The sequence below is a fragment of the Scyliorhinus torazame genome, chromosome 27, assembly GCF_047496885.1.
Source record: "Scyliorhinus torazame isolate Kashiwa2021f chromosome 27, sScyTor2.1, whole genome shotgun sequence".
In the NCBI taxonomy this organism is placed as follows: Eukaryota; Metazoa; Chordata; class Chondrichthyes; order Carcharhiniformes; family Scyliorhinidae; genus Scyliorhinus; species Scyliorhinus torazame.
Window position 1 is genome coordinate 43,379,181 of NC_092733.1, and position 15,273 is coordinate 43,394,453.

The 15,273-nt window shown below is 48.6% G+C and overlaps 1 protein-coding gene across 1 annotated transcript in view; it reads left to right on the plus strand.

Annotated features, from left to right (window-relative positions):
- The window catches only part of LOC140403373 (uncharacterized), a 201,595-nt gene that overhangs the window by 74,809 nt on the left and 111,513 nt on the right, over window positions 1-15,273 (plus strand). Inside the window, exons 10-12 of the mRNA XM_072491293.1 lie at window positions 5,647-5,723; window positions 5,816-5,980; window positions 9,626-9,767. Coding sequence (XP_072347394.1) covers window positions 5,647-5,723; window positions 5,816-5,980; window positions 9,626-9,767 — 384 coding nt within the window. The remainder of the gene's footprint in view (window positions 1-5,646; window positions 5,724-5,815; window positions 5,981-9,625; window positions 9,768-15,273) is intronic.

The following is a 15,273-nucleotide window of genomic DNA, read 5'->3' on the forward strand; positions in this document are numbered from 1 at the left end:
GACACACGGTAAGGGGAGGGGAAGAATTAAAACAACAAGAATTGAAGAAAATGTTTGAGATGAATCGCCGCTGCGGCGGTTCTGGTCTCAGGAGGCACCGGTCGTCTCTGAATGCGACTCTCTGGGCAATTGGTTTATATAAGTGATTCCGATCAGTGTCATTCTGACCTCCGACCATCAGATGGAGCTTCAAACTGGAGATTCAGGTCAATGAAATTCTGACCATCAACCACCAGATGAAGATTCATTCAGGGATTTAGGTCAATGTAATTCTGACCTCCGACCACTGAATGGAGCACGCTGATCCCTGAGATATTACTGGAACTTTAAACCTGAGCGTTCTAAACTGTCTTCCTTTTGCATGATCTCTGTGCATGCTGTATTATAAAGAGTGTTCTCATATTGAGCTTTTCCCAGCTATTCAGACAGAGGATTAACGAATCACAGACGTGGAGGAGAAACCGGTCACAATCTTTCACTCCAGACGTTTCTCATCACAGTTTTCACTGCAGTCTGTCTTTTAAAGAGGAGTGCCTTCACAGATCTTATCAGCAGCCTGTTAAATCACAGGGATAGAGAGAACAAAGAGAGAATTGTCCAGCTGCTTCCTGGCTGAAAGTCCTCTTCGAACTGAGGACAAAATGGAGCTCTCCAGATGTCCCTCCTTTCTTCCAGAAGATTCTGAGTGGCTCCACCAATCGTAAGCAACAACAGGAGATAGTCCAGCATTTAAGATTCACCGATTGGCTGCATGCCCAGTCTATCAAACTGACATCATGGCTTCTGCCACAGACCCTAAAAGGGAAGTCCTGGGCCATTAGACCGGGGGCAGTTTTGTTTTGCAGCAGCTAGCAAGGGGATTGTAGATGAAAGGCAAACGGGACAAAATTAAAAAGGAAACGCAGAGCAGATAAATGGTTTACAACAGTATCACAGAATTAACAGTGCCGAAGGAGGCCATTCGGCCCATCGAGTCTGCACCGGCTCTTGGAAAGAGCTCCCTACCCAAGGTCAACACCTCTACCCAATCCCCATAACCCAGTAACCCCACACAACACTAAGGGAAATTTTGGACACGATGGGCAATTTATCATGGCCAATCCACCTAACCTGCACATCTTTGGACTGTGGGAGGAAACCGGAGCACCCGGAGGAAACCCACGCACACAAGGGGAGGATGTGCAGACTCCGCACAGACAGTGACCCAAGCCAGAATCGAACCTGGGACCCTGGAGCTGTGAAACAATTGTGCTATCCACAATGCTACCGTGCTGCCCCTAAAAGGGAAGTCCTGGGCCATTAGACCTGTGGACCTAGTATCCTAATAGTATACCACAAGAACCCAGGAACCCAGTCTGGATCCCTCCAGAATGCCACTGGAAACAACCTTCCGATCTCAATACTAACACGAACCAGAACCCTTTGCTTTCTGGCATTAAGCCAATTGGGATGCAGATTGGCACTTTGGCTGGATCGCATCAGATAGCAACTTCCTGACCCATCCGTCTTGTTGGACCTTGTCAAAACGCTTGCTAAAACCCATGTAGGTTATATCATGCACGTTATCCTCATCAACCCTCCATGTTACTGCCCCAAACATATAATCAATTTAGTCAAACTAGACTTCGCCGGAACAGATCGGTCCTGACTCTCTTTGATTAATTTATGTCTTTCAAAACCATAGAATCATCGAATTTACAGTCCAGAAGGAGGCCATTTGGTACATCAAATCTGTACCGGCCCATGGAAAAAGCACCACTCCCAAGCCCACAGCTCCACCCTATCCCCGTAACCCAGTCACCCCACCTCAATTTTTTGGACATGTAAGGGCAATTTATCATGGCCAATCCACCTAACCTGCACATCTTTGGACTGTGGGAGGAAACCGGAGCACCCGGAGGAAACCCACGCACACACGGGGAGAACGTGCAGACTCCGCACAGACAGTGACCCAAGCCGGGAATCGAACCTGGGACCCTGGAGCTGTAAAGCAACTGTGCTAACCACTGTGCTTCCGTGCTGCCCCTGGTTGGGCAGCAAGGTAGCATAATGGTTAGCACAATGGCTAAGTCCAAAGATGTGCAGGGGTAAGTGGATTGGCCATGCTAAATTGCCCTTAGTGTTGTAGAGGGCTACTCCACTACTGGGCCGATATCTGGGGTTTGAGTATCTGTGTGTGTCTCTCTCCAGCTGGCACTGAAACTTCAGAGGCCAGGGGATGCCGCACTGGGATACCTCCGCGGGAGAGAGCACTGAATCAAGCCTGCCGTTTATCCCTAACCGGAAGCCTGAGGCTTATATCACACAGATATCCAGACCCCCACCAATGCCCAGGTGATTCTCTCTCTTGCCGGTGGTGCAACACCCACCCGGTTCCTACTTCGCTGGAGTAGCTTTTCCAATAGAGAGAATAGGACACTGCTGTTTATTACCTAACCAGCAGCCTGTCCTGAGTGAACGGGTTCGAATCGTTCAAGATGACCCCAGATTCTCGACCCCGGAATTCAGGTGAGGAATATCTTAACAATGACTTGGTCAGAGATTGCTGGTGAGAGATTGAAGAATTTAAACGACTCCAATTATCAGCAAATCAAGGTTTATTGCAAAACCCAGGTCAAAATCATCAAACAGAAGAAATTATAATAAAATCTTAAGCTCTAACACAAACTAAGTCTATTCAGGAAGTACTATAATGGACACAACTTAAAATCTTATTGTTACACAATTTTAGCAATGGCACAAAACACAAATCAAGCCCCCTGCCCCAAAGCCTCAACCACTATCAAAGTCCCGGGAGTTTCGCTCGCTGCTGCAGGGTACTTACAGTCCAGGGCTGCGGCTGGAGCAGGAGGTCAAGTCGAAGGTGGAGAGGTCAAGCCAAGAGCCCCTCAATCGAAACACAGCCCCTTTTATATCCGTTTACCTGGCTTTTTCCTGTGTTCGGCCAGCCCCTTTTGCATTGAATCGGGAAGGTTTAAAGTTCCCGTTGGTCCCGCCCCCTTTGAGCCGGGCAGACCTGTTGACTTCCGGGTTTTCCTCGCAGGTCCGCTCCTTCCAGCCAGGCAGACCTGTCCTGATTTGAATTTGGCGCCGACTCTGCCCCCTCCATCCAGTGAGTTCCTGCCGGTGGCTTCTGTCAAGATTGGAGTACCTCCCCCAGGTCCGCCTCCAACTTGGGTTTTTCTACCGTTTATCTTCAAGGGCTTTTCCAGCGCAATATACTGAGCCCAGACAGTCTGCTTTTTGGGATAACGAGGTTAAGCTCTCTTGTGAAGATTTTCAAAGTCTTCCATCTGCTCCGGAGATCGCTGCTATTCTCACCTCGCTATGTTGATGGGGTATTTGTATTACCATGCCCCTTTGTCTGTGTTTTAATCTTATCTAGTTGTCTGGCTCCTTCTTCCTTGTAGCTCCTGGGGAGGGGTTTGTAAGTATCCATACACATACCCAGCTCAGCAGGCCAAGCCTGCTGGGAAATTTGGTTATGTTCCAGTCTCTGGATTTTACTCTTGAACAGACCAAAAAGGGCCGAATTGCCCGAAAACCTTACAGTGTCCAAAAAAATGTAATGATGTGGAGATACCGGCGTTGGACTGGGGTGAGCACAGTAAGAAGTCTTACAACACCAGGTTAAAGTCCAACAGGTTTGTTTCGAATCACTAGCTTTCGGAGCACTGCTCCTTCCTCAGGTGAATGAAGAGGTTCCAGAAACTTATATATAGACAGATTCAAAAACAGTAAGGTAAGGTGGGGTTACGGGGATAGGGTGGAAGTGTGGGGATAGGGTGGAGGTGTGAGGTTAGGTAGGGTGCTCTTTCCAAGGACCGGTGCGGACTCGATGGGCCGAATGGGTCCTTCAGCACTGTAAATTCTGTGATCATAATATATAAACCATGATTAATATAATTTTATACAATTATTCCCCATAATGTACCCATCACAGACGTTAGACGGAGTGGTCTGTAATTAGTCACACTGTCTCTTCATCCTGTTTTTGTTATTAGTCCTGCAGATCTCCAGCTCCACACCTATAGCCACGGTCAATGGGTGAAGATGCTTTGAGTCCTGGTTACACCTTCCCTTGTTTTCCTCAACAGCCCGGGAGACATTTTGTCTCTGTCTGGTATAAGGATCCGGCCAAAAACCTTTGTCTGTTCTGTGTTTCTTTTGTAATTCCTGTCCTGCTGACTGCCTTTAATCTACAGTCCACTTCTTAGCTGCTGCAAAACTGGGATTTATGCTTAAGCTCCAGACTTTAGGCGTACCAAACCACCCCTGGTCTAATCAAGTTGCCCAGGACTCCCCCTTTATGCTGTGTGGCAGAGCCCATGATGTCAGTCTGATAACCTTGTAAGCAGCCAATCTGTGTGTCTGAAATTCTGAGACTTTGCCTGTTTTCGCTTGTGATTGGTTGAGCCATTCGGAACATTTCGGAAGAAATGCGGGTCATGTGAAGAGCTCCATCTTGTCCTGACTTTTGTGAAGAGATTCAGCCAGCAGCTTGAAGGCACTCTCTCCCAGCCAGACGTGCGGAAGGCACTCCTATTTAGAAGATTGCAGACAGGAGTCAGACCTGTGAAGGAGCTGCTGGTTTTAAAGGCTGTGACTTCAGTTACTGAGCAGGTCTGTAACAGTTTAGTTCTCTGTCTGAATGGCTGGGGGAAACGCAACCTGAGGATTCTCTGCATGATGCAGGTCGAAACTCTGCACCGAGATCGGTCAAACAGACAAAGGCAGACTGGACATAAAGTCTGCTGTAATTTCTCAGGTATAAAGCTCCAGTCGTATCTCAAGGAGACAGAGATTCCACCTGGTGGTCAAAGGATAGAATTACACTGACCAAAATCTCCTGTGTAAGGCTCCATCTAGTGGTCAAAGGATGGAATTGCACCGACTTGAATCGCCTGTGCAAATCAATTCCCAGAGGGGTGCATTCAGAGAAGACCGGTGCCTACAGAGGTCACAACCCCAGCAGTGAAGAACCTCAAATCGCGCAGCTCCTTAATTTTTGAACCTTTCCTACCCCCCCTTACTGTGTACCTGTCTTGTGTGTGTCTGGGTGGAGGGTGGGATGGGGTTTTGTGAATTGGTGACTAGCAGACCGTTGCTACGTTGTTTCCATTATATGTTCTTCTTTTCTCTTGTCATAATAAACAGTTAGTTACTATTTTACCAATAAACCTGGTGCCCGTAACTCGTTATCGCAGTCAAGGGTTAACAAACTCATGGAAACACATGAATTATTGGGTAATTAACTCCGGGATCTGTGGGGGAACTGACTGTGCACCCACCCAGGGTGTCATAACACTGGGGACATGTCCACTTTCCAGGGTGCTAAACACGGTAATATTCCCTCCCCTGCTGAGTTTATCCCACTGCACATTTCACACACGTCCTCCTGAATACAATATGAAATGGAAACACAACATGCTGCAAATACTCAGCAGCTCAGTCAGCTTCTGTGGAGAGAATCAGAGTTACTGTTTGGTGTTGTGATAACTCCTCTGTCCTGACGAAGGGTCATCACAAACAGAAAGGTTAATTCTGTTTCTCTCCACACAGGCTGCCTGACCAGCTGAGTAATTCCTGCTTCATTTTATTGTGATTTCCCCAGTCCAGCGACTGACTCTGTGATTGTTCTTTCAGTCCTGGTGGATCGACCATTCCTGAGGCTGTTGTTCCAGTCAATCACTGCTCCACAAGCGCCCCGGGCTGGTTACGTGGTAATTTCAGACTCTATTATCTCAGATTTCCATTGACTGTCCAACATATTCACACTGGATACACTTTTCACTCTTTCTATCCCTCGTTTCAGGTAGGCATCCCACTCCGGGTGATGGGGAGGTGAAGAGGCAAGTTTGTTTTCACTGGAGTGGTAACAGTTGTCGCTGGTCTCAGGACATAAAGATCAAACGCTGCAGGAATTACTTTGTTTATTACTTGAAGAAGTCTCCCGCCTGTCACCTCGCTTACTGCACAGGTACATTGGGGTTTTTAAATGGAGTAAACGGGTAATTCTGGGATGTCCCAGGTCAGCAGCAGCAATGACAAAGTTACATCAGAGCCTCGCTGCTGGAAGGGACTGAAACCCAAAGTGTAATTTCCAGCGACGGGAACTGAATCAGACACTCTGATAGCTCCTTTGTAACCCTTTCCCAACTCACTCACCTTGCTGCAGTCGGAGGGGAAACGTTCAAATCAATTCGGAAGGATGTGAGAACTGGACACTTGGATAATGATGATCTGATTGGACACAGTCGACATGGGTTAATGTGGGGAAAGATGTTGGACGAACATGTTGGGGGTTTTGAGGATGTTACGAACAGAATTGATAAAGGGGAATGTAGAGTTCCTGTATTTTCAGAAAGCTTTTGATCAACTCACCAACAGGAGGTTGGTCAACAAAGTAAAGCAATGGGATAGGAGACAAGATACTGACACAGACTAAGGACTGGTTAACAGGCAGAGTCGGGATTATGGGGAGAAGGCAGGAGAATGGGATGAGAAAAACAACAGCCATGATTGAATGGCGGAGCAGACTCGATGGGCCGAGTGGCCTAATTCTGCTCCTATGTCTTATGGCCCTTCAGCCCATCGTGCCTGCATCAGTCGAAATCAACCCCTAACCATTCTAATCCCATTTCCCAGCACTTGGCCCATAGTTTGCCCTGGGACTGCAAGTGCTCATCTAAATACTTCTTAATGTTCTGAGGGTCTCTGCCTCCACCCCCCTTTCAGGCAGCGGGTTCCAAACTCCCAACCCCCTCTGGGGAAAAAGGTTTCTCCTCAAACCCCCTCGAACCCTCCTGCCCCTTACCGGAAATCTCTGCCCCCTGGTCATTGATCCCTCCACCAAGGGGTAAGGTTTCTTCCTGCCCACTCTATCTGTGTGCCTCATAATTTTATACATCTCAATCATGTCCCCCTCAGTCTCCTCTGCTCCAAGGGAAACAACCCCAGTCTATCCAATCTCTCTTCATAACTAAACCTCTCCAGCCCAGGCAACATCCTGGTAAATCTCCTCTGCACCCTGTCCAGTGGCTATCACATCCTTCCTGTAATGTGGATTCCAGAACTGCACACAATACTCTAGCAGTGGCCTAACCGACGTTTTATACAGTTCCAGCATAACCTCCCTGCTCTTAAACTCGCTGCCTCGGCTAATAAAGGCCATTGGCCTTCTTAACCACTGTATCCACCTGCTCTGCTACCTTCAGGGACGGGTGTCCATGCACACCAAGGCCCCTCTGATCCTCGGGGCTTCCCAGGGTCCAGCCGTTTACCATGTAATCCTTTGCCTTGTTTGTCCTGTCCAAGTGCATCACCTCACACTTATCCGCATTGAATTCCATTTGCCACTGGTCAGCCCATATGACCAGCCCATCTAATCCTCCTCACTATTTATCACCCGCCAATTTTCATATCATTCACAAACTTACTGATCAACCTCTCCTCATAGGAAAACCCCTCCATACTCAGGATGAACTGAGTGACTATCAAATCCTTGGAGAGAAATCCAATCAGTCCCATTCCCGTACCAGCCTCCCCGAACAGGTGCCGGAATGTGGCGACTAGGGGCTTTTCACACTAACTTCATTGAAGCCTACTTGTGACAATAAGCGATTTTCATTTCATTTCCTCGTTCTGTTCCCATTTCCCTGGACGGTTATTCCATCGAGTGCACATTCCATTTCCTTTTCGAATTGTCTCTGTTTCCCCCTCACTCACTGACAATGAGATCCAGATCAATACCTGTCGATGTGTTAAAAAGTTCCCACTCACTTTCCCCTCCACATCTGAGCACAAAGATTCAAACCGTGTCCCCTCCTCCTTGTACCGTCAGCAACTCTCTGACCAATGGGAAGAGCTTCTCTTTGTCTGCATGATAGAAACCAGTCACCATCTTCGACACGGCGAGCAACTCTCACCGAAGTACCTTTGCCCTCGAATGAATAAGCTCAGATTCCCCATTTACAAAATGAGTACCCAATTCAATTATTCTTTTCCAATTAAGGGGCAATGTAGAATGGCCAATCCACCTACCCTGCACAACTTTGGGGTATGGGGGTGAATCCGCGCAGACACGGGGAGAATGTACAAACCCCACACGGACAGTGACCTGGGGCCGGGGTCAATCCCGGATCCTCAGCGCCGTAGGCATCAGATTCTCCATTCTAAACTTGTACTGAGCTCCATCATTCCTGTAGCTATCCTGGTTAAATCTCCTCTGCCCCCTCTTGGGCGAAATTCTCCGGTATCGGCGCGATGTCCGCAGACTGGCGCCCAAAACGGCGCAAATCAGTCGGGCATCGTGCCGCCCCAAAGGTGCGGAATGCTCCGCATTTGGGGGGCCGAGCCCCAACCTTAAGGGGCTAGGCCCGCGCCGGGCGAATTTCCGCCCACCAGCTGGCGGAAAAGGCCTTTGGTGCCCCGCCAGCTGGCGCGGGAATGACATCTCCGGGCGGCGCATGCGCGGGAGCGTTAGCGGCCACTGACGGCATCCCCGCGCCTGCGCAGTGGAGGGATTCTCATTCGCCTCCGCAACTCTCCTAGAAAAAAGCTTCAGACCTTTCTGTGTGAAATCATCGGCCACTTCCTTGTCCATTTCACCAGCCTATCCATGTGCTGTTAAATAATGGGTATCCTCCTCACTCACTGCCCCATCTCCAGGTTTGCTTTGCTCAGGACGTTTGGAGAGTTATCTTGCCTTTCCAATATTCAAATCATTTCCCAATAGCAGAAAGTGTCCAGGTGGCAGCCCCAACACTGGGGATCATCATTGAATGTCAAAATAACCCATTCATCACCACCCACTGCTCAACCTCCTGAAGTGATTTTATTCTCCAAGCTGACAATGATTTTAAACTCTCAGAACCTTCAATTTGCAAATGGACCCAGTTTTCCGTGTTTGTGAGTCACATCGATTGCTGCCGGGTGTGTGTGTCACGCTGAACCTCAGCCCCTCAGTGTGGAGTGAACTGAGTGAGGAGACTGCGATGGACATCTGCACATGGGACTAAACTGGAGTCAGCCATTCGGCCCTTCCAGCCTGTCCCAGCATTCAATCTGAGCCTGGCAGATTTGCCGGTTGCCTCATCTCCAATCTGCCGTCAGCCCCTCACAAGTCTTGAATCCCTTGTTTCTGAAAATCTCTAACTCAGCCTACAGTCAACTCAAAGAGCCAATCAGTGCTTTCTGGGAGATGGATTTCATAGAGTGACAACACTTTGGGTGGGGGGAGAGGGGGGATGGGTGGGAGGGAGAGATGGGGGATGGTGGGGGGGAGAGTCGGCATGGGTGGGGGGGGTTGGGGGGTGATGGGTGTGGCGGGGAAGAGGGGGGAAGGGTGGGGGGGATGATGGGTGGGGGGAGAGAGAGGGGGGGTGGGTGGGGTGGGGAGAGAGAGGATGGGTGGGGTGGAGGGGAGATGAGGAGGGGGGATGGGTGGGGGGTGGGGGGTTCCGGGTACTGGTCTCGGGAAGGAGCAGAGATTCCCGCTTTCATTTCAGGGATTTGATAGCAGAGCAGTGGGTGAAAGGGAGGTTTTTAATGTTTCAATGGAGACGAGTCAGTGTGGAACATTTCCTAAACTTTATCTTTACAATAAACATCTTGTGCTCATCAGCCGGACAGTCCAAGCCTGTCGACCCGTGTGTGAGTCACCAAGTCCTGAACCAGCGGTGGAGGAGCACAAAGTGTGTTGGTCGAAAGTGTTCTCGTTTACATTGTGACAACAAACTTGTCCCTGGATGGTACAGATTCAACAGGTAAGATGCAGGGGGAAACTTGATTAAACTCATCAGTGTAACTGCAGAGAATTGGTTGAGAGTAAAGGAAAGATCGAGGCTCCTGCAGTGGTCCAGACATGGATCTGAAATAAATAAAAATAGTGAATCCAGCCTTGGTTGGGAGAATCTTGTCCAATACCGTGGATCTTCCCCTGAAAGACAATTCATGACCAGCCACTTTAACTCCCAGGCTCAATAGCTCCTGAATTGAAAAAAAAATAATTGGCCACGCTAAATTTATAAAACAAAAAAAGAGAGGGTTTCAGCCACCAATATGGTCAGTTCGCCAAACTATTTAGAGCCTGCTGCATTCGGGTTAATGGGACTCTTTATAATTCCAAAAGACGAGCCTCGCACGCGTTCAGGAGGATGAATTTCTGACGATCTTCCACCATAATACCTGGGGAAATTAGCCTGGAAGCTGTATCTCCTGCATTCAGCATACTAGCTCCAGTCTTGCAGACTTGCATCAAAGGCTTCTAGCTTACCGAACAGAGGCATCTTGGACTTTATGTCCACATGTTCCTGAATAATATTCATCCGGGGCGGCTGGCGGTTCCACAAACGAGACCGGAGCCTCTTTGTCCTCGTCGCCAGTATAGTGTTTGAGGAAGCTAGCAGGGATTTATTGAACTATGTACAACATCTAGCCACAGCAGTAACCCTCTCCCAATTCAGCCCCTTTTGGGACAATGAACAGCTCCGGGCCCTGCCTTGGTCAACTATAGGTATAGCAACCGCCAGCTGGGTGTTCTCTGCTCCCTATCAGGGAAGCTCATACTCTTTGTGTCCCACGGGGGTATCAACAGTGGCTGCCCTTAGTCCTCGCCGGGGTGATGACACTCCCAAAATCCATTTCCTCCCACTTCTCCACATGGAGTTCACTTGCTCACACATCCACCCACCTGACCAGTCCATTGATATCTTCCAGGAGTTTACAGCTTTTCTCCTCACTCTCAAACCACAGGAACAATTTCCGTCTCTGCTACAGACATTTAATCATGTCGACAACTTTCAATCCCATTTCTTTGTTACAACACCCTGGGTGAGTGTGTAGTCAGTTGCAGTCCCAACATAAGTGAATTGCCTAATAATTTGTGTTTTCCTGACTCCATCTATTCCCAAAGCCCCGTCCCACCCTCCACCTGGACACACACAAGACAGACACACGGTAAGGGGTGGGGAAGAATTAAAACAACAAGAATTGAAGAAAATGTTTGAGATGAATCTCCGCTGCGGCGGTTCTGGTCTCAGGAGGCACCGGTCGTCTCTGAATGCGACTCTCTGGGGAATTGGTTTATATAAGTGATTCCGATCAGTGTCATTCTGACCTCCGACCATCAGATGGAGATTCAAACTGGAGATTCAGGTCAATGAAATTCTGACCATCAACCACCGGATGAAGCTTCATTCAGGGATTTAGGTCAATGTAATTCTGACCTCCGACCACTGAATGGAGCACGCTGATCCCTGAGATATTACTGGAACTTTAAACCTGAGCGTTCTAAACTGTCTTCCTTTTGCATGATCTCTGTGCATGCTGTATTATAAAGAGTGTTCTCATATTGAGCTTTACCCAGCTATTCAGACAGAGGATTAACGAATCACAGACGTGGAGGAGAAACCGGTCACAATCTTTCACTCCAGACGTTTCTCATCACAGTTTTCACTGCAGTCTGTCTTTTAAAGAGGAGTGCCTTCACAGATCTGATCAGCAGCCTGTTAAATCACAGGGATAGAGAGAACAAAGAGAGAATTGTCCAGCTGCTTCCTGGCTGAAAGTCCTCTTCGAACTGAGGACAAAATGGAGCTCTCCCGATGTCCCTCCTTTCTTCCAGAAGATTCTGAGTGGCTCCACCAATCGTAAGCAACAACAGGAGATAGTCCAGCATTTCAGATTCACCGATTGGCTGCATGCCCAGTCTATCAAACTGACATCATGGCTTCTGCCACAGACCCTAAAAGGGAAGTCCTGGGCCATTAGACCGGGGGCAGTTTTCTTTTGCAGCAGCTAGCAAGGGGATTGTAGATGAAAGGCAAACGGGACAAAATTAAAAAGGAAACGCAGAGCAGATAAATGGTTTACAACAGTATCATAGAATTAACAGTGCCGAAGGAGGCCATTCGGCCCATCGAGTCTGCACCGGCTCTTGGAAAGAGCTCCCTACCCAAGGTTCACCTTCACCCAATCCCCATAACCCAGTAACCCCACACAACATTAAGGGAAATTTTGGACACGATGGGCAATTTATCATGGCCAATCCACCTAACCTGCACATCTTTGGACTGTGGGAGGAAACCGGAGCACCCGGAGGAAACCCATGCACACACGGGGAGAACGTGCAGACTCCGCACAGACAGTGACCCAAGCCGGGAATCGAACCTGGGACCCTGGAGCTGTAAAGCAACTGTGCTAACCACTGTGCTACCGTGCTGCCCCTGGTTGGGCATCAAGGTAGCATAATGGTTAGCACAATGGCTAAGTCCAAAGATGTGCAGGGGTAAGTGTATTGGCCATGCTAAATTGCCCTTAGTGTTGTAGAGGGCTACTCCACTACTGGGCCGATATCTGGGGTTTGAGTATCTGTGTGTGTCTCTCTCCAGCTGGCACTGAAACTTCAGAGACCAGGGGATGCCGCACTGGGACACCTCCACGGGAGAGAGCACTGAATCAAGCCTGCCGTTTATCCCTAACCGGAAGCCTGAGGCTTATATCGCACAGATCTCCAGACCCCCACCAATGCCCAGGTGATTCTCACTCTTGCCGGTGGTGCAACACCCACCCGGTTCCTACTTCGCTGGAGTAGCTTTCCCAAGAGAGAGAATAGGACACTGCTGTTTATTACCTAACCAGCAGCCTGTCCTGAGTGAACGGGTTCGAATCGTTCAAGATGACCCTAGATTCTCGACCCCGGAATTAAGGTGAGGAATATCTTAACAATGACTTGGTCAGAGATTGCTGGTGAGAGATTGAAGAATTTAAACGACTCCAATTATCAGCAAATCGAGGTTTATTGCAAAACCCAGGTCAAAATCATCAAACAGAAGAAATTATAATAAAATCTTAAGCTCTAACACAAACTATGTCTATTCAGGAAGTACTATAACGGACACAACTTAAAATCTTATTGTTACACAATTTTAGCAATGGTACAAAACACAAATCAAGCCCCCTGCCCCAAAGCCTCAACCACTATCAAAGTCCCGGGAGTTTCGCTCGCTGCTGCAGGGTACTTACAGTCCAGGGCTACGGCTGGAGCAGGAGGTCAAGTCGAAGGTGGAGAGGTCAAGCCAAGAGCCCCTCAATCGAAACACAGCCCCTCTTATATCCGTTTACCTGGCTTCTTCCTGTGTTCGGCCAGCCCCTTTTGCATTGAATCGGGAAGGTTTAAAGTTCCCGTTGGTCCCGCCCCCTTTGAGCCGGTCAGACCTGTCGACTTCCGGGTTTTCCTCGCATTTGCATTGTATCGGTCCAAGTTTAAAGTTCCCGCTGGTCCCGCCCCCTTTGAGCCGGACAGACCTGTTGACTTCCGGGTTTTCCTCGCAGGTTCGCTCCTTCCAGCCAGGCAGACCTGTCCTGATTTGAATTTGGCGCCGACTCTGCCCCCTCCACCCAGTGAGTTCCTGCCAGTGGCTTCTGTCAAGATTGGAGTACCTCCCCCAGGTCCGCCTCCAACTTGGGTTTTTCTACCGTTTATCTTCAAGGGCTTTTCCAGCGCAATATACTGAGCCCAGACAGTCTGCTTTTTGGGATAACGAGGTTAAGCTCTCTTGTGAAGATTTTCAAAGTCTTCCATCTGCTCAAACCATTACAAGGGGACATAAATTTAAGGTGAAAGGTGGAAGATATAGGAGGGATATCAGAGGTAGGTTCTTTACCCAGAGAGTAGTGGGGGCATGGAATGCACTGCCTGTGGAAGTAGTTGAGTCGGAAACATTAGGGACCTTCAAGCAGCTATTGGATAGGTACATGGATTACGGTTAAATGATATAGTGTAGATTTATTTGTTCTCAAGGGCAGCACGGTAGCATTGTGGATAGCACAATTGCTTCACAGCTCCAGGGTCCCAGGTTCGATTCCGGCTTGGGTCACTGACTGTGCGGAGTCTGCACGTCCTCCCCGTGTCTGCGTGGGTTTCCTCCGGGTGCTCCGGTTTCCTCCCACAATCCAAAGATGTGCAGGTTAGGTGAATTGGCCAATGATAAATTGCCCTTAATGTCCAAATTGACCTTGGTGTTGGGTGAAGGTGTTGAGTTTGGGTAGGGTGCTCTTTCCAAGAGCCGGTGCAGACTCAAAGGGCCGAATGGCCTCCTTCTGCACTGTAAATTCAATGATAATCTATGATTAATCTAGGACAAAGGTTCGGCACAACATCGTGGGCCGAAGGGCCTGTTCTGTGCTGTATTTTCTATGTTCTATGTTCTATGCTCCGGAGATCGCTGCTATTCTCACCTCGCTATGTTGATGGGGTATTTGAATTACCATGCCCCTTTGTCTGTGTTTTAATCTTATCTAGTTGTCTGGCTCCTTCTTCCTTGTAGATCCTGGGGGGGGGGGGGGGGGGGGGGGGGGTTATAAGTATCCATACACATACCCAGCTCAGCAGGCCAAGCCTGCTGGGAAATTTGGTTATGTTCCAGTCTCTGGATTTTACTCTTGAACAGACCAAAAAGGGCCGAATTGCCCGAAAACCTTACAGTGTCCAAAAAAAAGTAATGATGTGGAGATACCGGCGTTGGACTGGGGTGAGCACAGGAAGAAGTCTTACAACACCAGGTTAAAGTCCAACAGGTTTGTTTCGAATCACTAGCTTTCGGAGCACTGCTCCTTCCTCAGGTGAATGAAGAGGTTCCAGAAACTTATATATAGACAGATTCAAAAACAGTAAGGTAAGGTGGGGTTACGGGGATAGGGTGGAAGTGTGGGGATAGGGTGGAGCTGTGAGGTTAGGTAGGGTGCTCTTTCCAAGGACCGGTGCGGACTCGATGGGCCGAATGGGTCCTTCAGCACTGTAAATTCTGTGATCATAATATATAAACCATGATTAATATAATTTTATACAATTATTCCCCATAATGTACCCATCACAGACGTTAGACGGAGTGGTCCGTAATTAGTCACACTGTCTCTTCATCCTGTTTTTGTTATTAGTCCTGCAGATCTCCAGCTCCACACCTATAGCCACAGTCAATGGGTGAAGATGCTTTGAGTCCTGGTTACATCTTCCCTTGTTTTCCTCAACAGCCCGGGAGACATTTTGTCTCTGTCTGGTATAAGGATCCGGCCAAAAACCTTTGTCTGTTCAGTGTTTCTTTTGTAATTCCTGTCCTGCTGACTGCCTTTAATCTACAGTCCACTTCTTAGCTGCTGCAAAACTGGGATTTATGCTTAAGCTCCAGACTTTAGGCGTACCAAACCACCCCTTGTCTAATCAAGTTGCCCAGGACTCCCCCTTTATGCTGTGTGGCAGAGCCCATGATGTCA